The sequence below is a fragment of the Thermobia domestica genome, unplaced genomic scaffold (assembly GCF_964235325.1).
Source record: "Thermobia domestica unplaced genomic scaffold, izTheDome1.hap1.1 HAP1_SCAFFOLD_149, whole genome shotgun sequence".
NCBI lineage: Eukaryota > Metazoa > Arthropoda > Insecta > Zygentoma > Lepismatidae > Thermobia > Thermobia domestica.
In genome coordinates, this window is record NW_027655897.1 from 368584 (window position 1) to 396210 (window position 27627).

At 37.1% G+C, this 27627-nt stretch overlaps 1 protein-coding gene across 4 annotated transcripts in view; it reads right to left on the reverse strand.

The window, feature by feature from the left end:
* Positions 1 to 27627, reverse strand: part of LOC145676400 (death-associated protein kinase 1-like) — a 397918-nt gene that overhangs the window by 272412 nt on the left and 97879 nt on the right. For all 4 annotated transcript variants that reach the window (XM_081747256.1, XM_081747257.1, XM_081747255.1 and 1 more), the window contains exons 2-4: positions 19494 to 19672; positions 12779 to 13000; positions 6884 to 7022 (exon numbers count right to left, since the gene is read on the reverse strand). In XM_081747256.1, the coding sequence (XP_081603382.1) occupies positions 6884 to 7022; positions 12779 to 13000; positions 19494 to 19552 (420 nt within the window). In that variant the 5' untranslated portion in view covers positions 19553 to 19672. The remainder of the gene's footprint in view (positions 1 to 6883; positions 7023 to 12778; positions 13001 to 19493; positions 19673 to 27627) is intronic.

Genomic DNA, 27627 nt, shown 5'->3' on the forward strand with positions numbered 1-27627 from the left:
ATTTACTTGTTAACCTCTTTTATGATGCCTCTATACTTACAGGAATATGTTTAACTTTGTCGAGTGGGGACACTACAATACAAAGTATTGTTCATTCCACACTGATGATTTCAAGTCACGCTCGACATGCATATATATATATATATATATATATATATATATATAAAGTAAATAACAATCGATATATACATATACACACACCAAATCAGTGGGTAAGCTTTAAACCAAGATTTTCATCCGTTTTAGTAGATTGCGTTAACGCAGTACGTTGTAACTTTGAAAAAAATAAATCATTATATACGAAACGCTATAGTTTGGTAGTTTGAAAATTAATTCATACTTGTTCAAACAACATGGGGAAATACATAAAAGGATTTAAAAGGGTCAGTGTGTTGCTTTCTAACCAAATGAGTAACAAGCGTGACTGCTGGATTCAATCTCCTAAGGAGAGTGTTTAGATTGGAAACCAATCCGAGTAATGATTCAAATCCCACTTTAAGCAAAAATCTCGCTTCCTATAGCATTGGTACTGAACAAGGACGAAGAACTACAATCAGCCAAACAATATGGAATCGTGTTTAATTGAAAAAGCAAAAACAGCAACGGAACGAAAAATTAAAGAACCATATTATATTACAAAGAAAGGCCCTCACTTAACCTGGATAGAGGAGAAATAATCTTTTCACTACATACTTTCACCATTTAGAAAGCAAGAACAGAAAACAGTGAACAGCAGTGTACAATGCCAGTGAGTTCCCATTCCTGTGTAGTTTAATGTTCACAGATTTTTTTTTGTTTTGTTTTTTTTTTTACATATTTTAATCTATTAACTATTTATTAACCTTTCTTCATGTTTTTTTTTATCCTTTTTGAAGTCTACCACAGGCTGAAGAAGAAAGTTGCATCTTCCGAAAGCGCTACCTGCTGCATGTAGAGGAAAATTCTGCTACATATTTTTTTGCGGTGAGTAATAGCCTTTCCGCCTTTTCTCATTGAATATAAAGCATGTTCACCTTCTAATCGGAATTCCCTTTCTATATGACTTGTTCAGAATGTATATCACTTTCCGTATACTTACAGAAGCATCTCTACTCTTTTCTGGGAAATAAAACACTTCTGGAAGTTTTGAGCAGAGTTAAAACAGAAATTGTCTGCGTGATGTAGAGGAAGCAATAATATTTCGAATAACTAGTTGAAATCTTAAGATGATAATATTGTCATAATCACAAGTACAAGTATACAGGGTGTTTCAAAATAACATCGACAACGTTTGGGAGGTGATTCCTAACAACAAGATAAGACAAAAAGTATAGACCAACCTGGACGCAGAAATCCGTCATTTCGGAGTTATAAGATGCCGAAAACATGAAAATTCGAAATTTAAAGGCTCATAGCACCAATACTATGAGGCCTATCGTAGTCGGGTCAAGACTTCACTTAGGAACTAGTATGTGCCCTATCCAAATATCCATGTTTCAGAATCCTGCGGTACTTCCGCAACAAGTTTTATAGGTGGCGTTTGGCATGGGCATATAATTTGAAATACTCACCAACTATCTCTATAAAAAATTATTGCGGAAGGCACATACTAGTTTCCACTATGGACCTTTAAAATTCATTTTTTTCATGTTTTCGGCAGCCTATACCTCCGAAATGACTGATTACTGCACCCAGATTACTCTATACGCTTTGTCTTATCTTGGTGTCAGAAATTACCTCCTAAACGCTGTGGGTGTTGTTTTAAAACACCCTGTATAAGTAATGTGTACAGTACAAGCAAGCGAAGCATATCTTTCGAAGTTTGAAATAAATACACCCCTTGAACCCTTATTCTGAACCGATTTCAACTACATACCGGGAACAGGAATGATTCCTAAAGAAAGCACGCAATGTTTCACAAAAATCAAACAACAGAAGAATATATAGAAAATGAGAAAGTTGGCTTAGAACAGAAATGAGGGAAAAGATTTTTGTTATGGCATTTGCACCGTACACAATAGGAAAAAAGTAAATAAATAAAGCATCGTGAAATAGACATGCATATACTGAAGCATTTATTTAATTTTCACCACGCTCGCTTGAATAAATGGTGTGCAATCGGGAAGTGAATTCGTTGTCAGCTTGGCTCGTCAAGTTTTCCTACAGCGAAACTACTATTTTATATATTAGAATGTTGAAAAATGTATTTTACAACGCCTGGGGGATGATTCAAAAATAAAAACAAGGACAAAATGTGAAAAATTCGCATGTGAAAAAATGTTGAAAGCGGCACGGTTTACGAGAAATACGTCCAAAAAATGGACGCACACCATTTTTATTGCACAATAACGCAAAGAGGAATAAAGATAGCGAAGTTGAATTAATAGAAGACAAAGGAAATCTTACCTGACGAATACAATGGTACAGCAATGATACAGTTTAAAATGCGTACGTGGACTTTCAAAGAAAATCAGGAATTCCCAATGAGAAATATAGGAAATTGAAGACTATGCTCCACATAATGTCGATATCGGAATGTAGCCAGTAAAAAACTGACGACAAATGTCCACATGTCTCACTACTCTTGGGAGACCATCCCACACACGAAAAATAGGAAAATAACACTATACGCTAATAAACACGAGTCACATTGTGGTACGGAAAGAAAAACTAGCACAATTGTTTCTACGTCCCACCACCGTTAGCAAACAGTCACACTCAAAAAATGGGAAAATAACACTGCAAAGCACCTGTTGCACAAGATGCACATTACGGTACGAAGAAGAAAATAAAACAATTTGACGCATGTCTCACTGCCGCTGGAACATCATTCCTCCTCGAATAAAGAAAAGAAAACCAGGAAATAATGAGTTAAAACTCCGATTCTTCCATGTCATTTTTCAGTACGAAAAATAAAAGCGAAACAATGACCACACGTCGTCAGGCTGTACAAGAGAGCTTCCCACTTAAAGTAAGGAATCAAAGGAATAAAGACGAAGAATGTCGAAAAAACGCACACTCTGGCACGTAACATTTCCAGGCACAGTACATCAGGAAGCGATTCTCCTGAGAAGCGTACATCCTTCGCAAATGCAGGTCGACAGAAGGTGGTATAGCATCTCCAGCATCTACCTAGCACTTTGCACTAGAGGATACTATGTGGTGCTGAAAGAGGCTCACAAACACTAGTATACTTGGATAGGTTGTTTAAAATGTCAGCCATTGAATTCAATACAAAGATGCCATCGGTAAAGCATCCCTCTGGCATGTCCTTAATTGTTTCAGCAGCGGAAGTTACACGAGTGAGGTCCTCAGCAGTTTCCACAGGAGTTTCATACATTCTACGTGCCAGCGACACATTGTCCAAATGTTCAGGTAATGTGTCTTAGAAATACCAGTTATTTCCCACCACACAAAGTAGCGGGCAAAATCTAAGGGCATATCATGTGTCACCAACTATGGCACATCACCTATTTTGATTTGATTAGATTTGATCTTGGGTTTGGCATCAATGTGAGCAGCAAGGCTATATGAGACGTGGACCTACAGTTTAACGTGAAATACAAATCATATGAGTTCCCGGGAACCGAACCCGGGTCTCCCGCACCAAAGGCGCATATGCTAACCGCTTAACCACAAGGAAATTTGCACATCACTTACTCACTGCGAACCTCTCCTGATTCCGATACACAATGATTGCATGCGAATTGTCCATATCCCAGGTGTGGCTGTTGGGCTACTGAACACGCCGATCCAGGTGAACATTGTCTCTTCGGTCCACAAAACCACTGTTGAGAAATCTGGAATGGCAGGAGTTTGTTGCACTTACATGTACATTTGATGGAATTCTTACTAATAATCTTTTCGTCTTAAGTTTCGTTTTCAGGTTTTGGTTCTTTGCGTTACTGCAGACTAGTCATTTTGTAAAAAAGAAAGAATGTAATATGTATAAAAATTAAAAAATAAAACGACATAATACGGGATGACGTAAAAATATAAGATGTCATGCTAAAAAGTAGGAAGTCTCGCCTTACTCTGCCTGAGGCTATGTGACAAAAATGAAGAGAGAAATTCAACGAAATATCACAGTATTAGAGAAAGAACTAGTATCAAGAGTTAGTCGAGTCTGTTCTAAATACAACTGTATGAAACGGTAAAGGAGGAAGTGGAGGGAAAATGAAGATTAAAAAAAAAAAAATGTTGCACGTACCATTGGCCGAATTCCATGGCAGAGAAAAGTCTGTGGGTAGTATGCGGTGCACCTTCTGCAATTCTTAAGGGTGTAAACGCTCCTCCTGAACAAGGCATAGTTACATTGGTATGGGGGATTAGTCTCGGACGAAATGAAAAATGAAATCTTTGAGTTTTACATTCCACGGTTATGCCAGCTACCCTAAAGGAGACGATGATGATGAAAAATAAATGAAATGGTGGAATGAAGAAAGTGGGAGGAAACGGGAGAACCCAGAGGAAAGCCCCACACATGGTGTTTGTCCACCACAAAGTTCACTTGGCGTGAGCTGGGATCAAACCAGGGACCCCATGCTCTACAGGTGAGCACTCTACTACTGAGCCACCGCGGCCCCTGTTTCGGACGAGCAATAGCATGCATGCTGGTATCAGTATCGCATCCAACACGTTCTCTTCAAATTGCACCGTGCGCACAGTCCGGGGTCTTCCACAATTCCACTTACAGAGTAGCAGAGAGCCAGTTTCACGCAGTTGAACATCGAGTCTTGAGACCAGTGTAGGTGCTGGTAGCCACTTATTGGGGAAACGTTCCCAATACAAACGCCATGTTTGACGATTGTTTCGGTATGCCTCTTCATACACGAAATACACATAAGCAAGCTCATAAGCAGAGTATTTGTCCTGTTCGTGAACTGACAAATAACGGGGAGAACCGTAAGTCCGAGTGAAGGATCACCACTACATTGATTAGCATCCACTTTATGTCATACAGGTCTCTACGCAGTGGTTGAAAACTGAGAAAGAACAGTGGACTACGTACAATACTCCTTGGTGCAATTCAATCACACAAAACCGCCAGACTAAACTCGAAGCTGCGACACGAACATCATACATGAGGAGGTACGCTCGACTATACTCTCTACGTAGTATCCATCAATGTTAAGACGTAACAGATGACATACACTCTCGTCACGGAGTTTTCTGTATCAGCTGAAATCAATCGCATCGTACTCTGACGGTATATAATCGTTTTCGGGTACATTTCTTCAAAGCTGTACCTGTGGTCTTAAAGGTTCCTTCCTTCATTTTTTTTTTTTTTTAAATTATTTTTCCATTTCGAATGGTGTCCCAGCAGTAATGGGACATGTAACAAATTGTGTTACTTTTACTTTTCGTACCACAATGTGATCCGTGTATAACAGCACATTTTGCAGCATTATTTTCTTATTTTTTAAGCGTGACGGGTCCCAGCTGTGGTGGGACATGGATACAATTGTCCTATTTCTACTTTTCATACCACAATGTGACCCGTGTGCAATAGCAGATTTTGCAGTGTTATTTTCCTGTTTTCTGAGTGCAAGATGACATCCCATGGGATATGTGAATATTCATCATCAGTTTTTTACAAGTTACATTCCAAATCCAACATTATGTGAAACATAGTCCTCAATTTTCTGTAGAGCTCCCTCGTGGTTCAGCAGTTAGCGTACTCACTTCTGGCGTGGGAGACCCGAATTCGATTCCCAGAGGAAGCTCACGTGGTTCGAAGCCCACGTTTAACTGTAGGTTCACGTCTCTTACAGCCTCGCTACTGATTATCATCATAATAAATTCCTTGTATTTTCTCCACATAGGGGATTCTCCACTTTCTTTGAGAGTCCTCTTGCGTACTTTACACTGGCCTAAATCGCTCCACCACTGTATTCGTCAGGTAAGATTTCCTTTGTATTCTTTTAATCCGGCTTTACTATCTATATTCCTTCTTGTCTTATTGTGCTTTAAACATGATGTGCAACTACTTACAAACTCCTTTCAATCACAAACAATGCTGCTTTCAATATTTTTTCACATGACATGTTGTTCTTGTTTTTACTTATAGAATTAAATCTCAATCGCTGTAATATGTATTTTACAATATATATATATATATATATATATATATATATATATATATATATGGAACAAAAGAATCCCAAAGGGGGAACAAATATGAATTACCAAAATATAACAATTACAGCATTGTAAAAAAAATAATAAAATAAAATAAATTAAAATTTTAAAAAGTACACTATGAGCTCTTTCGTTGAAACGCAATATTCGGTTCAACGTTTGCTTTAAGCTTGAAAGTTGTCTAGTTACAACAAAAGCTGCTTAACACTTAAGGAGAAGCCACCAACTGCATCGTCTGAAGACATCTTTTTACCAGTTCTTTCATCTTGTGCCGATATCAGTTTTTTTCCAGTGTGGTAAAAGAACCCTTTGATTGCAGCTTCCGTCCCTTTCCGGTTATTGAAGTATAGCGAGCCAAGAACTGAGCCATGGATTGGAACACGTAATAATCTAAGTGTGACATGAGTTCAATTCTTTTAAGTTTCTGGAGTTTATTCCGAGCCGTTCGAGAAGTACGTTTGGTGTTCTCCTGCTGCAGAAAGGATCGCTTTCTGTATGTTTGGCATACAATGGCATAATCCGATCGAACTATTCCGAACAACTATTTTTTTTAGAGTATCTTTTCTTATTTTGGTAAGAATTTTCTGTAATTTCATGTATGCCCACAGTGCACTGCACATCCTTCTCGTTGTAACACCTCCCATGCTTCATTTTTTCCAGTAAAAAAAAAAAAAAACTGACTGATATCTTTATAATAGATCACATACATACAGCATAAATAACTAACAACTAAAGATTTTGCAAATAACAAAATGCCTAGTACCTTCAAATCAAGATGGGCTATGTATTTTTGATGCATATGGTATAATCCGTCAAGAATTTGTTTGATGAAGAATGATGCCTCTTCTTCGGAAAGTCTTTCTTTCTCTGATATAAAATCGAAAAGCTCTCCGCCATTCACTCTACAAAAGAAAACAGTTTCAAATAAGGTATGACTTTCATAATAAACTTAAAATATCATTTATAAAGCATTTTTCATATAGTTCTTATTTGGAAATAAACGGATATTTCTGTATTGGTCAAAAGTGGTGTGGAATAAGACACATACCCTTCTGCGAGATGCGCTAACCTAACTAAGTAGACATTAGGATGTTTCTGGAATAAATAATTTAAGTCTTTATGATCTGTGTGCATCTGAATTGGACTGTTTGTACATAGGGAAGCTGATATCAAAGCTATAGAATATTATATTGAGATACTTGTATATCTGCTTGATGTAGTTCGATGTGTCTAATAATAAATGAGTATTGTATGGGTTAACTTTTTTTTTATGTTAATTAAGTCCAGTGTACATTACATGTAGGAATACGGAATACAATCAAATGTGGATCCTTTAAATTGCATAACATTAGTATACGCTCCCAAGTGCCAAGTTACTACTTATATTGCAACACTGGCGCAGTAATGATATATGAACTGATTTTTATAACTTAACGATTACTAGGTTAAGACAGATCCTCAAGTTTTGATTTACGTATAGACTTGGCCTAGTTTTAAAAGCGTGATCCATGCAGATTTCTAAGGCAGATGCCCTAGCTGATGAGTCAGGTTGCTTGGATTTGTTTCTGTTTCTTAGTTTCTTTTTACCCCTATTTGATATTCAACACAGAATATTACTATTAAACAACTGAGTTGATAGATTCTGCCTTTCTGTTCTGAAAAGAAATCGCGAATTAACAATAAAAAAAGAGGCAAACCAATATTATAACTGACACGAAAAATATACCCTAAAGCTTCTCCACATAAACAATGATACAGTACTGAAAAGAAAAATAAATAAATACGTAACATGAAAGCATGCATAACAACAGAATTCAATACATACACCCCAAACTCAAAACAGATGTGCATTAACGTTTTCGTGATAACACAATGCAGTGCAGAAAAATAAATTACTCTACACTTATGAATGAATCATTATTTTGTCCACAATATAAAAAGAAGAAATATATGAATCATTGTGTACTAACAGGTTCAACAGAAACATCAGTCAATGTGATTACACTCATTAGTAATTTCCTATTCTTCCTCTAACAAAAGCATTAAAATGTTAAATTTTCGTTTCACAAAAGAACAGTTAAATTAGCATAACTCAATAATAAAATAATAATAATACAGTAGAACCCCTCTAATCCGTCACCTTTGGGACTGGGGGTATGGTCGGAACACAAGAAAGGTCGAATTATCAGAAAATACAGAAAAGTACGTAAAACCAACGAATAGTAAGCACTAAAAACTGCACAGTATAGTACAGAAGACACTCACAACGAAAGAAACGATACAAGAGATGACAGAGCACTAAAGGGGACAAGCGGTAACAGCAAGTAAACAACAATGCCGCGACAGCAGTAAATGACAATGGGCCTTGTGATTCATCGACGAGTCGGGACAGGTTTGGTTCGAGCATGGTCTGATCAGTCGGAGTGGCGGACCAGCCGAGGGCGAACGAGAGGGGTTCTACTGTAATAATAATTTTTCATGCATGTTTGCAATTCTGAAGTGGCCAAATAGATCCGAATGTAGTGAGAATCATGCAAATAGCTGTAAAAATTCAGCACAGAATATACAAATTTACCAGAAAACAAGCATATTTATGAATGAATACCCAAACATGAAAATACAAAATTTAGCTAACATTAATCTTACAGGATATAAGTGATACTATCAACTAAAGCCTCCATTAGCCTTCTAACACAGGAATGTGGGATAAATGCGGTTAGAATTCTTTTTATCGTTGTAAAATAGAAAAAACAAAAGCAAGAAAAATTTAGAATGAATAATCAGTTCGTTTCCGACAAAATGCTTACATCATTCCAAGAAAGAAAGGGAAAACATAAAACATCCATTCCATACCGAATAGAAGATATGACACACTAATTCCTTAGGCAAATATATTTATACTAGCTGAACCTGCGCTCTCTACACAGCGCATCATTTACATATAAGCATGAGTCTATTTGTCATTCCTCACAACATATGTACAGACACAAGCGAACGAAATCTTGATAAAAATCGACAAAGGACACCATAAAATGGATATAAACTAATTATTTGCTGAGCAAAACTATATATTTTCATGTTGCATGTTGTATGTACGTATATACGATTGTACAGTTATCCTGTATCACATAGTGTCTGATGAAGCCAAAGAGTTAGTTGGTGAAACTGTAACACGTGTTGAATTTTAACGAAAATATATAGTTTTGTTCAGCAAATAATTAGTTTATATTTAATTATAACAAAGCAAAGCTTCTACTTATGGAAAATATCACATAAAATGGAGATTTTTTCGATTATTTTTTCAATATCTCGCACCGTTTACAAGATTTGAGCCTACTTCCGGTTGTAGTTTCTAATTCATGTATGATCAATGTTTTCTTTCTTCTTACATGCAGTATGTAATAAGCAAATACATTACCCACATCATTAATTATACAGGTAATGTCAGTGACATGGTATTCATTGGGCAAAACACTCCAAACAAAAGATTCAACTTAGACTGGAGAAATCGTTATCATTCGTTTTTCATTATCATTTGGCTATGAAACAAACGCCGGAGAGATGCACTAACCCCGTATACAAATGTATGGTACTGGAATGTATAACTCATAGGATACGATGCTTTAATTTCTTTACAAAATTCAACACTTCTAGCGTACCCCTAATAATGTAATAAAGAAATAACGGCCATTTTTTAAAAATATTCCAGTAGAACTGTGCAATCTACACAAAATTTGCAATCGATCAGTAAAAACGTCATCTTTCTAGAGCCTATGGTTCCCGAGAACTCACTGTCGAAAGGGTTGGCCACAAACATATAAAATTTTCTTGACCACAAACATATAAACCTAGCGTTTTAATATATAGATGTTTTTGTTTTACTTGAACTGCATCTTATCTCATTCACCTTGGACTATATTCTATCCTATTACTCGAAATACACGTACGAATATACATGTATTATCACAGTTGAACAAAACATGAATAGCAATAAAACGAACACCGCAGAGATTATTCACTAGTCATTCGAGTATTGAATTAAATGTCATTCACAAAACATCCAAACTTTGAAAACAACAGTTATACGGGCCTTCAGTATTAAGTTTCTTTCCTTTTATCCTGTAGATATGATTTTTATTTACTCGTTTACACTTACAAACATATTTTATTGTTATTTTGAACTACGAGTGTGGGGGTGTCACCTTCAAACAACAGTTCATGCAGGTAATCAGAGCTGAGAAATATGGGGAAAGATAAATCAAACTAGCTGAACAGCATGCTAAAGAACTTACTAATAAAAAATCTAATATTGAAGTGTAACAGAGAAAAGAGAGAACCTGTGAAAGATAAAAACAAATTACTTTCCTCGCATCTCCGCATGCTTATTACACCTCTATTAAATATACCACAATTATAAAGTTACAGTCAACCCCATTATAACGCTGTTAGGGAAGAATTTCATTTCAATTTGCTGTACGGATATTTCGGAGCTCTCAGAAATTTTACGCTTACACTGTTACACAGAAGGTATGTGCAATATTAGCCGGCACCTGTGTCCCACAAATTCTATGGCGATTGGCGATAAGCTAAGGAGTATTATAAAGAGGGAACTACTGTGTATTTTACAATACAGAAAGCTGTTTCACATTTATGGTAACGAATTTGGCACCCTTACCAACTTAAGAAATACTGTGACGCCATCAGCGGTTGTGCTCTATGTGCAAGCCTGTCTGTTAGCTATTGCTCTGTATACGTGTTTTCACTGCAGGAGACTGTGTTGAAGCACAGTTTGAACAAGTCTGTTCCCCTCCTCTTGACAAACTTTCCAAAGACAGTCGAATGTCGGTGACCCAATACTTGTTTTAACAACGGAAATCCACAAAAATCCATGGGGATACATCCGGGGATTTTACAGTCTGTAAATGAGATTATACATGAATTCCCATTTCACTCCATATACCGCCACCTTGACTTCCGCCATAACTGGAGACGCCCTTTCTTGCAAATGACAACGCGAGATGTGTTGCTCCCATACAGAGATGGGATATCATGACGGTATAGTGGTTCCAAAGTATTCGTTTGGTAATAAACTGCAATAGTAAACAACCAAAACATGACTCATCCAGTCTTTATAAACTTCCACCTCTCCCTGCAAGGTGGTGTTCCTACAGCTTTCAACTCTTCGTCTTCCCCTCTATAAGAGAACGACGAAGCATATGAACTTGGGTCTTATGCTCTTCTTATCAAATGTAAATCTTGCGCAATTATACGATTTACGGTTTCGGCGGAACTTTCTATTGCTCTTGATAGCGTTATTTGAGATAGTGGGTTCTCATGTGACTCAACGAATGTATTTTTGCACCACATCGGGTATACGCCCAGTCTCCGATCTCCACTATCGGAAGGCCCAGTAATAGCACGGATGCCCGTTTTGTTGCGATTCAACACAACGCTGATTCCTTTGACAGACGGAAACTTTTCGTCCTACACTGTTTACTTATTTGGCTATAAACAGTGTCGAAAAGGGTACAAATGTCCTCCCACAAGACTGTCATTCTTTGAGTCACATGACCACTGACACAAACAGCAGTCTTCCCCACATCGAACTACCTGCAATAACTCTTGGGCAAGTTCACGCCACCCAGTAATCTAACTCGTTACCATAAATCTGAAATGACTTCTGTAACAACGAATATCTTTCCGTTGATCGTCATGTGTTTTATTTTGTTTGTTAGAAAGTTTTTAGCCCTTTTCCAGCACCAAGGCATGTGAGATATAAGCCTACATATGGTACGAACGATGTGCTGAACAAGCACCCGAAGCAGGATATCAAAAGCGCTATATTGTGGGCTGACTATAGTGTATTTTCCTTCAGGAAATATGATGTTATGCATATATTCACATACATTGTATTAATCTGAAAAGAAACTGCCACAATGCAAGAAGAATACAACAGATAAAAGTAATAGACATGGACAGTAGAAGAAAATTGTGTGCAAAGTCATAAAACATATTAGACTTTAGTTTTGATAACTGCCCAATACAGTGAAAAGTACAGACAATTTTCTAGTATCCTCTTTTCGTGTTATCATCTTTACAACATAAAGACCCTGATCATGAAAATGACAGCCGACTTTATATTTATTCTTTTGTATATTATTTTCTTCTACTGACACACGTATTTTTTTAAAATATACTTTCACTTACGAAGAGACACGTCACATATCTTTGGTTCATTAAAGCGGTATCAATTGCAATAATTGTCCGTGAAAAGTAGAAATTTCCTGACGTATGGACCATTCACCATGGTCCCTTTGAGGACCTTGCACTCGGCAAGCCTGGAACCGATGCATTTTTACTTTTGAAGTGATTTAAAATGGTAGTCTAATTTACAATGGTAATCGACTCAGTTAAGATTCAAAATACCCAGCATCTGAAGCAACACACTGTGCAATGTATAGATAAGTTTACTGTTTTGTCAAAGCTCCCGGAGAACTGGAAACGTCGCTTACACACATGTATTGATGCTGAAGGTTAAACATTAAACATAAACTATAAATCACTAGGTAACATGACTTTCGACTCAGCCTGTATAATACAATAAAAATAGAGTTTAATTAAAATTACGAAAAACCGAGGATAAATCTTAAGTACTTACAATTCTAACACTAGGATTACAAATTGTCCGTTATCAAATACTTGATGCAGTGATATGATATTAGGATGGTCCATTTCAGACAATATGCTAACTTCTTTCTGTATATCTTCCACGGGGACTCCTCTCCGTGAGGAGGCAACGCGCCTCTTCCTGATGAACTTGGCGGCATATTCCTGGCCGGTTGATTTCTCAACACAGCGTTTTACTATGGCAAATTGGCCCCTGAAAGCAACAGAAATTGTGAGGCATTGTATATGGCAAGATTTTTTTTTTTTAACTAGCTAATACATTTTGAGATATTCTCAATACCAATTTAGTTATATTCATACAACTATACCAACTTCATGATTCAGCAAACCCAAAGGTTTATTGCCAAAGGAACACAAAACTCGTTATGCAGTTGTGGTGGCAAAGTAGTTGAGTGCTCACTTCTCGTGCAGTCCTTGTTCGATCCCAGCCCGCGCCAAGTGAACTTCGTAATGGACAAACGCCGTGTGTGTGTATGTTTGTACTCCCGTTTCCTACCACTTTCTTCATTCCCTCATTATAATTCATCTCACCATCACCATCTCATATAGCTTCCTTGCAGATGTTCAATTTTAGTTGTTATTGTACGAGGATGATTCAGACAGTAATGCCTCCAAGCCCACTACTTGGCCAATAGTATTGCAAACATTCTGAACTGTTTACCATTAATGCACTGATGTTAAACTGTAGAATGTCACTTATTTTACCTTCCTATCTCTTCTCGTTCCAGAGTAATGGAGCAATCCATGGCATCTAGTGGTGACGTCCAGTTGAAACAGTGGACTGTGATTGAATTTCTGACTACGGAAGGTTGTGCGTCCAGGAACATTCATCGCCGGCGACGAGTCGTGGATATACCATTACGATCCGGAAACGAAGCGTCAGTTGATGAAGTACCGCCACACGTCCCCTCCTCCGCCAAAAAATTCAAATTTGTCAAATGTGCTGGCAAAGTTATCCCATCTGCCAGCCTATAGCCCGGATCTTACGCTCTGCGACTTTTGGCTCTTCCCCAAACATAAGGATCACATTAAGAGCCAACGCTATAGTTGTGACGCGGAGGTGGAAACAGCAGTTCGGCAATGGTGTCACCAACAGCCACCACAATTCTTTGCCGACGACAGCATGAAAAACCAAGTGTATTGCCCGTAATAGGGACTATGTTAAAAATGATGCCACTATTTGCGGTGATATTGAAAGCTTTCCACTGATACCTGTATCCATTGATACAGGTGCTATCTGTCAAACACAAACAAAGCTATCAGCTTGGAGGCATTACCTTCTGAATCGCCCTCGTACAATATCTTGAGCCAAAACAATGTTATACCTTTCTGGAGATCATGCTCATTATCCTATCAGATATTCTATTTACTTTCCGCAAGTTTCCCAGATTTCTATACAATGGAATAGAACATAAAATATTGGCTGACTGGGAATTGAACCACTATTTACAGATTACCAGTTCTTTATTAATTGATGTACAAGAAATACTTAACAGATTTTCAGGTTTAGTGCTTTCTTCTTCAAACCTCTACAGATGAGCTATCTACAGAAGTAATCTAACAGAGATGGATATAACAATTGAGGAAACTAGCCATATTTTACAAAAAATGAGTGTACTTGCTATTAAACGATATGTCCCTCTTACTGAACGTTTCTACTTATTAGTATGACATTTGGTGATCTATAGCTATTATGATTCAACGGATTTTGCGCAGTGGTGCTCTTCAGCCGGTTCGCTAGAACCGGTTTTAAAATATTTTCAGTTCGAAGAACCGTTTGTTATACCCAGACATAACAGTAAATTTTACCGTTATACCCAGGAACAGTAAATTTTAGTTTAACTATTTTTGTTTTTAGAAATTCTTCCAGCTATAGGGTTAAATATACGATCTCTCAGAACAAGGGGTAAACGTTTATTTCTCAATCTCAAGTGCTCAATATCACGAATAAAAACTGGGATCACATGAGTGTAGTGGTAACGCTTATTTATATTTGAAACGCACAATACCATTATCAACAATTGTTGATCCATTGCTGAATTAAGGTCTTTCTGACAAGCATCTAACTTGGATAATTCGTTTCCAAAATATTCGCACTGGTACCTATTTTGTTACACCACCTTGTATTAGGATGCTGTGTAGATCTGTCTCTACTTCTCACTTGTGGTATCCAGTAAAAAAATTGCTTTTGTATACCTTCTATGTTTTGTTTACTAAAAGAGTTGTATCTATTTATCTACTTATCCAGTTACTCTTACTCACTCACTCTCTAGGGGGCGCGGTGGCTCAGTGGTAGAGATCTCACCTCCGGTGCTTGGGGTCCCTGGTTCGATCCCAGCTCGCACCGTGTGGACTTTGTGGTGGACAAACATCGTGCTCGTGGGTTTTCTCGGGGTTCTCCCGTTTTCTCCCACTTTCTTCATTCCACCACTTCACTCATCTCTCATCATCACCGTCTCCTTTAGCCTAACCGGCATAGCCGTGGGACGTAAAACTTAAGGATTTCATTTAATTTTCTCTCTCTCTCTCTCTCTCTATATATATATATATATATATATATGTATATATATATATATATATATATATATATATATATATACAGATGGTGATCAGAAAAATGGAAACACCTGTAGTTGGCAACACGTCAGATGTATGGGTTGGCAGTGGTGTCGTGGCGCCAGCAGCGCCGGACCGCTGGTGGTGGTGTGTTAGGTCGGTCTCCATACTACGTCAGGCGCAGTGGAACAGCAGTGTCCAGTGGCTGCAGCAGACGGAGGTAGTGTAAAATGGGAGACTTCTCAGATTTTCAAGGAGGGCAAATTGTTGGTGCGCGGTTATGTGGAGTGAGTGTGACGGCAGTGGCTACTGTGTTAGGTGTGTCGCGTGGGACAGTGTCGAAGGTGATGACGGCCTTCACAACACACGGGAAAATCACATCAGGGAAGCGGAACAGTGGGCGGAAGAAAATCATGAGTGACAGGTCACGATGGGTATTAAAGTGCATTGTCACGCAGAACCGTCGTGCCACTGCGAAGCAAGTGACGGAGGAACTCAATCAGCACCTCCCTCATCCTGTTTCGACAATCAGTCCGCCGCGAATTACATGACATGAACTTACGGGGTCGTGTTGCACGGGCCAAACCGTTCATCAGGGACCATAACGCTTTCCCAAGCCGCAAATGGTGCCGCGACCATGCAACTTGGATCGTTGAGGACTGGAAACGTGTGATATGGTCGGATGAGTCATCCTTCACCCTATTCCCAACCACGGTCCGTGTTTATGTGTGGAGAACGCCCAAAGAAGCTTATGATCTGCAGTGTCTCCGCCCAACTGTGAAACATGGCGGCGGCTCGGTGATGCTGTGGGCCGCCATATCATGGTTTTCATTGGGTCTTGTGGTCACACATAGCGGACGAATCACTGCCAACGATTATGTCGCAATTTTAGGAGACCACTTGCATCCTATGGTCCGGATGTTGTTCCCGGACAATGACGCCATCTTCCAGGATGATAATGCACCCATTCACACAGCTGGCGTTGTTGCAGCGTGGTTTGAGGAGCATCGGGATGAAGTTCAACCCTCCCCTGGCCCGCCCAATCTCCAGATCTCAACATAATTGAACATCTGTGGACCTTCTTGGAAACACGATTCCGGCGACGATTTCCACCTCCATCCTCTTTCAGAGAACTGGCCGATGCCCTGCACGAGAAATGGTGTAAAATTCCACTATCTACCATTCACGACCTCTATGCCTCCATCCCACGTCGCATCAAGGCTGTTCTGAAGGCGAAAGGTGGCCCGACACCATATTAATCTGGTAAGTTGCAATTTCGTTCAGGTGTTTCCATTTTTCTGATCACCATCTGTATATATATATAGCCAAAATATCCGAAATTCTTTTTTATTAGGAAAATCAGTAGCAGTACGACATTTCTAGATGCCTCGAGGTACATGTATTAGCTACAGCACCACAAAGTTGCGTCATCTCTGGCGCATTCAGTTGGAGTTGTAGTAGTTGTACGTATCAGGACGTGTTCGAATGCTTCTACGATTTTTCAAATGGCGGATTTGAATCAAGTTCTGTGTCAAGTTGAAGAAAACGGCAGCCAAAACCCACCGCATGCTGGAAGAGGCATTTGGTGAGAGTGCACTGAGTTAAGCAAGAATAATTGAGTGGTTCAAGCGTTTCAAAGGACACGAATTTGTACAAGACGACAAATATTCTAGTCGACCGTAAATATGCACAACATCGAAAATGATCATGAAAGTGCATGATGTGATTCGCGAAGGCAGACAATTCACGATGTGTGTAACAGATTTTGACTGTCGTACTACACGTCAACGAATTCTATCCGATGAACTGAACATGAGACGAATCGCAGAGAAGTTTGTCCCTCGCCTTCTCAGCATCGACCAAGAAAACCTCAGTATTCAGACTGCACTGAGCTGCAACAAAGAGTTCGAGAGTGTTCGAACTTCTCCAGAGTCATTACAGGTGATAAATCTTGGGTCTGTGGTTATGACCTGAAAAACTAAGCAGCAACCACCACAATGAAAGACGCCTCTCTAAGGCCGAAAACGGTTCGACACGTTCGCAGCAATATCAAGTCGACCCTGATTATTTATTTATTTATTTTTTTCATTCGAGGAATTGTGCATACGGGAGTTTGTTCCACCTAGTCAGAATGTCAACGGGAAAGTTTACTGCGAGGTTTTGAAGAGACTGAGGGAAGATGTTCGGTGCAAACGGCCAGAGATGTAGCAAACGAAAGACACACCGTCCGCGCACACCTAGCTCGTTGTGAAGGAATTTCTGGGCAAGAACAACATGGCAACGGTCCCCACCCTCCCTACTCCCTTGACCTAGCCCGTGCGACTTCTACCTATTCCCGAAGATGAAATCCGCGTTGAAAGGGTGACGTTTTGACTCCAATGAAGACATCCAATTGGAATCGCAACAGGTCCTGAACACCCTTCACTCTGTGGGCTTCCAGGAGTGCTTCCAAAAGTGGGAACAACGCTGGGATCGTTGCATACATGCCTGAGGATATTACTTTGAAGGTGACGGAGGACATTAGAACGTAAGTATGGTTGTCTGATTTTTACAATGGCATCCTCGGATATTTTTGGTAGCACCTCGTATATACACAGAACCGGTTGTTAAATAATTAGAATAACACCACTGATTTTGCAGTCATTGGGAAAATTCCTGTTTTAAGTACGACAGATGCGGTTACAGATGGAATTTCCTTCGTATCTGCAAAACTACTTTAAGGTAGGCGCATATGTTATGTTCCTCTCTCTACACTGCAGCCATCAAGTCTAGGAGACTCAGATGGGCAGGTCATGTAGCCAGAACGGAAGAAAGTAGAAACGCTTTCAAAATTTTAAATGGAAACCCAATCGGATAAAGGTAATTAGAAAACCTTAGGGTGGGAAACAAGACAGATCCGGCATGAATAGGGATACATACTAGAAACTGGATTCAAGCTGGCTACGAATAGTCGATGAAGAGCTTTTGTGAATGCGGTATTGAACCTTTGGGTTCCATAGGCCATAGAGTGAATAAGTTAGCTCTAAAAATTAAATGTTTTCATGAAATAATTCTTTCTTCATGTTGATTGTCTTACCTGTTAAAAAAGGCTACAAAATGTGGCAGAATAGTTCAGGAAAACTCCTACATACGCAATTAAACCAAGTAAGTCGTACATTTATATTTTCAACGAACTTAAAAAGTTCATTACTAAATTCTTTATGTTTGTGTGTCTGTCTGTTATTCGCGATTTTTTCAACTTTTAGCCCTGCATTCGATAGAGCATCAAAAACTATCTGAGAAAGTGATTAAATTTTTTGCGTCACTCTTACTGTTCCCGACATATTGGCCAAAAAAATGGCCAATTTCCAGAGATTTAAGGAACCATATCTCAGGAACCGTAAGTCATAGAGAGATCATATTGGTGTTGATCAATACTTACAGAGAATGGTGAGCCGTTTGGTACCAAATAGTAACTTGTGGCCACTGATCAACTGGCTACTGGCCAACTGGCCAACTGGCCACTGTTCCCCAGATATTGGCCAAAAAAGTTTGTATTTCGGGAGATTTAAGGAGCCATATCTCGGGAACTGTAAGTCATAGAGAGATAATATTTTGTGAATTTTTGCGAGAAAGAAGGCGCGGATAAGAAGATTTACTTTTACATGTAGGAACAATCAGAGTTATTCCTTCCCGCTCTTTCTCCCCATTCTTTTTAAAGTTCGTTCTGGCCATGCCCTTGGAGCATTCTCAACTGGTTACTTTTAAAATGTGAATCTAGTACGGGTTTCTAACCAAAGTCGAGAACTAAATCTTCCTATGTAATTGTTTCTTCGCTGTGTTGCCTTTTGTAATGGATTCAAAATATGAAAGCAATCTTGCTAAGATATGTGAAATGTGTGTACCGAAAGTTAATTGTTAAAAATGTCTTAAAAAAAAAAAAAAAATTAAATTCTCTTGATCCATATTTAATTTTAGGGTTTTAGTACTTATCAAATGACTTATATTATTCTTTTCAATTAATTATTATGACTTGTTTGAAACATTTGCACATAGCGAACAAACAAACAAACAAAAAGGTTTACTTACAAACAAATGGTCGCTTCATCACAGTATTCAATAAGATAGCTTATTATTATTTTCATACTTACGTTCCAATTTCTTCAAATACATCGTAGTAGTTTTCAAAGGGTTCAGTCTTAAATTCCATTCTTTGCAGCTAAAATGCTGCCTTTCATATTCATTTTTAGGTCCATCCAACTGATAGCCACTTCGTTTGTTTGGAACGGGAAGAAACCATCTCACTTAAAGTGTCATAAACGACTTGCTCCTGGAAGAGAAATTACATACAAATTAAAATACAATAAATCCTGTAGTGACTTTAGAACAAAACACCGAACGTTAAATTTGGACAAAGAAAACTTCAAAAAGAATTGGAATTTAGTTATAAACACCTTCATTCAAAAACGCACATCTATGTAACTTTAAATTGTATAGGAAACACCATTTTTTGTACAAGTTAATGCATTTATCTATGGGTTAAAGAAGAAGGAGAAAAAGAGAAAGGAGAAAAGTGAAGCATTTTCCGTTCTGTGAAACACGTGTAAGTAGTAACATCGTAGATTGTTTTCGTATTAGTACTGCTAAATTGAGAGAGAGTATGTGTAGTGATTACTAAAATTTTAATAACTTATTTCTGACTTAAGAGTTTTGTGTGGAAAAAGGCGTAAGTTCAATAAAATGTAAAAAGATTTGTGAAATCGTTGATCTTTATCAGTGTTTAGCAGTTGAAGGGAAAAGGATTGGTTGCAGAAATTATAATAGCAATATAACATTCCAATTAGGTTCCCCAGGGCACATAATAAGTGAGCGTCCGTTAGTTAATCCAGTAATTACCAATCTCTTTTGACTGATGACCAGTGGGCCCAGTCCGAAGAAACCCGTTTTTTTTCGGGTTGGACCCACCTAAAAAAAAAAACACCTTAAAACCCACCTGGGTTTTTGAGCATGTTAGTATATTATTGGTACAACGAAGGTGATCATATTGAAAATGATTATTACATTTTGGACTTTCCTTGAGCGAATTAGACACTTTAACGTTTAACGTATACAACAACATTCAACATAAGACCTTTAAAGTTCTGAATAGACTGAATAAATAAATAAATAAATAAATAAATAAATAAATAAATAAATAAATAAATAAATAAATAAATAAATAAAAAACTGCCTTAGCTTGAGATAATTATAAACAAATTAATATATGGATTATGCTTATAGCATATTTGAAATAAAATATGCAATTTTATATTTTAGAAAAAACTTTCTGTGAATAATGTGCTCGCCGACTCGGCGTCGCCGAGGGATGTTATCCATCATACATTTGACAAGTTTAAGGCCATAGGTGCCGGTACTACCAATAAATGTAAATACATTAGTAAAACTATTAGAATTATTCCTTCCTTTTGATGGTAACAAGTATTCTTCAGAAAAATTTAGTTTTCCAACAACAACAGTATAGTTCAGTCATTTGTTTCTACTCTTCAAATAAGCATTCTTTAGAATCAACATCAGCAACAGTGTAAAATTCTTGTCAAATTTAAGATGCTAATGCTCGGAGTTCCGAGGACTACGTAAAGCTTGCTACTTCAAGTGCCGAATTCAAACTTCCGTACTAGTGGAAGTTTCGATGTACAGTAAATACAGCTACATTTTCGGGAAAACCCCGCAATTGAACGCATAAAGTATCGGAAGTGAATACTTCAACAATAGAACTACTTATTTTACGCTGAAAGATATTTAATTTCATTTAAGACATTTTGAAACATTTACTTTATAAAATATAAATTATATGTTTGTTAATTGTTTTAAATTAATTTTCGGGAAAGACCCGTCTTGCAGCAAGCGATCGGGAAATTCCTGTAATTGAATGCACAAAGTATCGGAAGTGAACTTCAACAATAAAACCATTTATTTTACGCTGGAAAATATTTATTTTATATAAGATATTTTGAAACATTTATTTCATAAAACATGAATTATATGTTTTGTTGTAAATTAATATATTTGGTATTCATATTTGGCGAACGTTACTGAGACTCCTGGGATGATTCGATCTACATTTGTTCGTTTGTTTGCCTGTACCACACACACTACAGCAGCCATGTGCAACAACAGGATCACGGGCTGAGTTCGGCCTATTGGACCCTTCCATCTGGCCCGCCCGATACGTTATTGAAAATGCATTTATTACGTAATTTCTTAAACTGTGCCGAAAATTTTTCCAAACCTCTATCGCGCAGTGTAAAACTCATTCAGATTGATTCAGAACATGAAAGATCAAGTCTCCCACTAAAATTATGATAGATTTTTTCTGCTTTTCGTCAGTGAATATTTTTGTTACTGTTAGGACATTTTTTTGTGCTCCTGTGATGTTAGTGTACGATGAATGAGCTTCTCCACTGAATATGGCTCGTCAATTCCTGTGAAAATGTTACACAGTGTCTCGTTCGGCCTTCAAGGCCAGTAAGTCATTTCTGATTGGGCTATTTCAGCTTGCACATGCCTGCACTACAGGGTACAACTTTCGGTTTTTTTAAGTTTACATTTTCAGGGTACAAGCACGAGACACAGTAAATTTCCTGTGAAGATTTTGGCGGCATACCAACATAAAATTTCAAAATTGCGGCCTTTTTCAAAACAGGGGGTATCGACGCTAGAAAGCGCAATTTTCGATCTTTTAAGTTGAAATTTTCAAAGAAGAAGCTCGAGACATCTTTAATTAGTTGTATATATATTTAGGCGGCATACTAACATAAAATTTCAAAATTGCGGCCCTTTTCAAAATAGCGGGTATCGACGCTACAAAGCGCAATTTTCGGTCTTTTAAGTTAAAAATTTCACAATAGAAGCACGAGACATTCTAAATTTGCTGTATAGATTTTCTTGGCGATCCAATGTAAAATTTCAAACTGGCGGCCATTTTCAAAACAGCAGTAAACAGAAAATTGTTACAAATTGTAACAATGACCAGGGCCGCGGTGGCTCAGTGGTAAAGCGTTCACCTCTGGTGATTGGGGTCCCGGGTTCGATCCCAGTCCCCGCCAAGTGTTTGTGGTGGACAAACACCGTGTGCATGGGTTTCCTCGGGGTTCTCCCGTTTCCTCCCACTTTCTTCATTCCCCATTTCATTCATTACTCATCATTACCGTCTCCTTTAGCCTAATCGGCACGTAAAACTCAAAAGATTTCATTTCATGTGACAATGACCATAAAAATCACATTTTAACACTTGAAATAAAAATCACATTTTAACACTTTTACCCCAATTGTAATATTTCGAAAAAACTCACTTAAACCCGAAAAAACCCATATGGCCCCAGGTGGGCTGGGTTTTTTCAAACCCTGCTGATGGCACACATTACTGAACACCCACGACATCGTAACATGCTTGTTTATGTTTTTTTCTTAATAATAATATAAATTAAAATGAAATATTGCAGTTTAACGTCCCACGGTTATACCATTTAGGCTAAGGGAGACTATGATTAAGAGAAACGACGATGGAAGAATTGGTGGAATAAGAAAGTGGGAGGAAACGGGAGTATCAGAGAAAACCCACGAATACGATGTTGTCCACCACAAATTTACTTGGCTGGAGATCAAACCAGGGACCACATGCACCAGAGGTAAGCTCTTCACCACTGAGCCATCGTGCTCCGCCACCATACTTTCTACGAGCTTTAAGCAATTATTATACAATGTTTGAAGAGGGTCAGTAAATGATTACTAGAAGAACTAACGTGACGCATGACTATAACTATTAATCTAAACTGGGAATATGTCTACATATTTATTAAAGCCAGAATTTTCAATCGGAATTTCCACCTTCGTCAGCAACTTCTCTTTCCTCGGCATTAATAAATATTTAGACGCGTTCCTGAGTTTAAGTAAATACTTTGATATGCAACTTGAAGCACTACCTATGAAACGTACTGTACATATGACTACAGAACTCTACAAAGTTCAACTCTTTTGTTAATAAGATTAGCAAATTCTATATGACGATGTACGAAATAATTCGAAGCCTTCGAAAAACAAATACAGTGAAACCTCCCACGGACGCAGACAGTCCTTTTCTTCCCTAAACGTTTCAATAACCTCTTCATAACGGACAGGAATTATTCTCAGTTCTGCGATATATTACACTAGACAGAAAAGTCTTTCCCCCACAAGTGTATATATCATTAGTCTAGACGTGGTGAACCATCAAACAGAACAACTTGAAGCTGAATTTGAAATGATTATTATTTGATAATTCCTTTCCCTCCCGCTCCTCCCCCCCCCTCCATGTAGGAAAATATATCCAAACATCTTTGGTATATTATTCTTCATCAGTTGATATGCGGTATACGCGGTAGGGTCTATATGAATTAATGGATTTTTACACGGTGATGACATGTAGTTAAGAAAATTACCATACATACATCATCTTTTGTAGTATACGAATATATTAACATATCCCCCAGCAATAACATTATTTAACAAAAATGAATTTCTCCTTCAACCCTCCCAGTAATTCAAATATGTACTAAATAGAATATTTTCATATTGAATTTTACATATTTACGCTCATATACAATAACTGCATACAGTTACTGTTGTGAGAAATTAAATTTCTGTAACCTCTCTGTAACGGACAAAAATTCATGTCCCATTGGTGTCCATTATTCAGAGGTTTCACTGTACGAACAAAAAGCATTTGATTTTGTCATTGCGTTTATCAATCTATCGTACATCTTAGAAAAGTTCTAAGTAATTATTATAGTGAGTTTGAATTTCAAATATGATATATTTTCCTGTCAATAACGTAGTTAAATAATATATTATTACGACAAAAAAATTATAGCATTAAATACTCGATAAATGGACACGAATACGCTAAAAACTGTTTAATAATCTTAAAACTCGAACTAGGACAGATAACATTTACAGCTGACATATCGACATGATATTTTTAATGCATCGACTCTAGAAAAATCAATCACGTGGTTTAATGCTAATTTATTGCAAATAAATAAACAAACAAATAATAATAATAGTTAACGTATTTTCTTTGACATAAACGCTAACATTAAGAGAAAAAAATAATCGCAAAACTACGAAAGATTTTATTGATAAAAAATTTAGTTAGGATGAGCCAAATAAAATGTATATGTAGTAAATTAAGAAGAGTTCTACCAATATTCCTGAGTATATATTTTCCACCAGACATAAAAAACTAGTCAAAATTTGCTAAAGTATTACTATTTTACATATAGGAGTATATGTTTCACACGTGTAAGCTCAATCTTCAATATAACATTTTATTATGGGATAATTTGCTGGGTTTAACAATGTACTCAAGCGGCAAAATAAAGTAAAATTTTCAATTTCAGCATTCTGCAAAAAATATTTTAAATGCCTTCAAATCATGACACTGTCCTCTACATATATGTATTTTCTCTTAGCAGTATTCTCTCTTTAGAAACCTTACTTTTTTTTTTTTTTTTTTAATTTTTTTTATTTGCCCTGTCTTGATCAGCGGCTTAAAAATTGCTACTGCAAACGCGCTCTACATCTCCTGACAGTGCAAACGATATTATTTCGTCAGGGGATGCAGAGCATATTGGCAGCAGAAATTTCTACGACACTGAGCAATGGATGGATAAATACAATTCATTCTGTAAACTCACAAAAAATATACCTGCTTAGATGTTACTGACAATTTGGTACTACAAATAACACAATGTAACACAATTATTTCGTAAGGAAGGAGGAAAATTGATTCGTAATGAAGGAAGGAAAAGAGTTTGTATTTGATGCTAGATTGGGTTTAAATGCGATATTTTCAAAAGTAGTTAAAGTGATTATACACATTCATTAAATAATGGTTTGTGGTGGTATTATATCTTTGGCGGAGTTCATATAGTTATCAAATGATTGTATAATGTTTACTTTCTGTGTGTGGACAACAGTAGAAGTGTATTAAAGGATTCTATAATTTAATGTGGCGGTAATATTGCTATATTACTTAGGTACATATAGCATACCTATCTAATGTAAAGAGAGAATTAAACATTTACACTACTGCAATATAGACAGTAAACTTGCATGCTAACAAACTTTTCAAAATAATTTACCTGTTACTTCGTCTTGTCCACATTTAAGGGTACCAGAAAGTAATCAATTATTTTATAAAGAATTGACTTTAGCTGGTTGTTGCCATGTAAGTGAAACGAACGTTAGTAAGTTAAATACCATTATTCTAGTTACAAAATATAGACATTCTTTAGTACTTAAAAAAAAAAAGTTTTAATTTCACATTACTGATTCGAAGATGACAGACTTTGAAGCTGAAGAGCATCATCTATGTCACTGCATACGGTTTTTGTTTCACCACGCCAAAAGTACTACCGAGGCTACCAAAATCAGTTGCTCAACGTGTGGATATACACTGAAGGTTAACAAAATTTCAGTGATGATTTAGATTTGTAGACAAAAAATTGTACTCGGAACACTCGAAGAGAGTATCAAGTTTGACAGTTGAAACTTAGTATATAAACTCATTGTTAAGAAGTTGACACGTGACCCAGCACTTTCGAAAAATTCCGCTTCTAAACTGAGACTGTGGACAATTTTTATATTTTAACTTACCATTTCGTATTCATAAAATAGCCAAACTGAGAAAACAGTTGAACCGTTTAAAATGAATTTTTGAACATAGTTAACACTTGGGTCAACCTCAGTTTTTCTCATTTCACTTCAATTGAAATGCATATAGTGAAGATACGAGGGGATGTAAATATACCTTTCAAGTATTTTCCATAAATATTTTCATTTCTTGAGACAAGCATTTCAACTAGTAAAATACATAAGAAAAAAAATATCCCAAGTTTTATACCCAAAAACTAAAGAAAATGCTTTAATAATCGACCTTCCTGTAGAATTACTTTTTTTTCCTGAATAGAGCTCCCAAAAGCAGTGGAATGAACACAGAAGATATAATCTGGCTATATTTTCGACGCGAGCTGAGCCCTTTCGTAAAGTTCAATATTATTGTATGTAGTTGGGAAATTGAGTAGCTTCACGTGAATTTTGCCATATATAAACGATACTCCTACTTGCTTTTGTTTTTGGTCCTTTTGAGGTATGTATATTAGGGTGCATCGAATTTCCACTTTTTTTGAAATCAGCTTACCCTTAGCGAAATTTTTTTGCGAAATGGTCTCTATATGTCATATAGAAAATCGCAGGCCGATTAGTTAATTTCTTTAGGTGCCACTAACGGCCTAAAGTTTCAAAAATCTGTTAAGAAATACATTTTTTAAAAAGCATATTATACATATTTACTTTTACGAAAACATTTTACCCTTAGTAGTTATTTTCGGCAGAAATGTACATATTTTACGTGAAAAAAATTCAGCTTGATCGGTCAAGTCCTTCAGGTGCTACCGGCTTCTTAAAATTGGGACAAAACCCCCAAAAATATATTTTATTCAGTGTTTTGTAAAAAAAAAAAAAAAAAAAAAAAAAAAAAAAAAAAAAAAAAAAAAAAAAAATCGAGTTTTCGTCTCTTATAAACAGCTAATTAGGTAAAAAATGGGGCAATCAAGGTTAAAAAGACAGACTTTACAGTAGATTGAATGTTATCAAATAAGACACATACCGGTAGTTGTCCAGCTTATGTTCATAGCACAAAAAAAATAACAAGTAATTATTTTTGTAGAAGGTGTATTATCGACTCCTTTCAATAATACACCTGCACTGCATAGAACGAAGTCGCCAAAAAGCTAGTTTGTCGTAAAATTAATAGTGGAGTAGCATCGAGAGAAAAGGAAAAAATTGACTCCTTGTTAGTGTGTCTGAAGATGAGATTAGGAGTAATTTTGTGTTGCTTTGTAGACAGAAAAAATGGTGTTTGATGTGGAAACTGTTTACGTTGTTGATTGTGTTTAAGTGAAAATACGTGTGCATTTGTATGCGTTTTTGAAGGATTGCGTCCTACTTGTGCTTGTCGGCAGTCATTGAATGTGTCAATTCGTCATTCCAGTGGTGCGGGAAGTTTATTGAGGTCTTGCGTTGACAAGTGTCTAACTGTTCAAAATTGTTTTCGGTGAATAACTATCAAGTGTCCGTAAAGATATCACCTAAAAAGAAGTCACGTTTGAATGTAAGGAACTTTGTCCATAATGTCATTGGATCCCCTGTGGAATTCACTTTTAATCAGCTTCCAACAATCGCAAT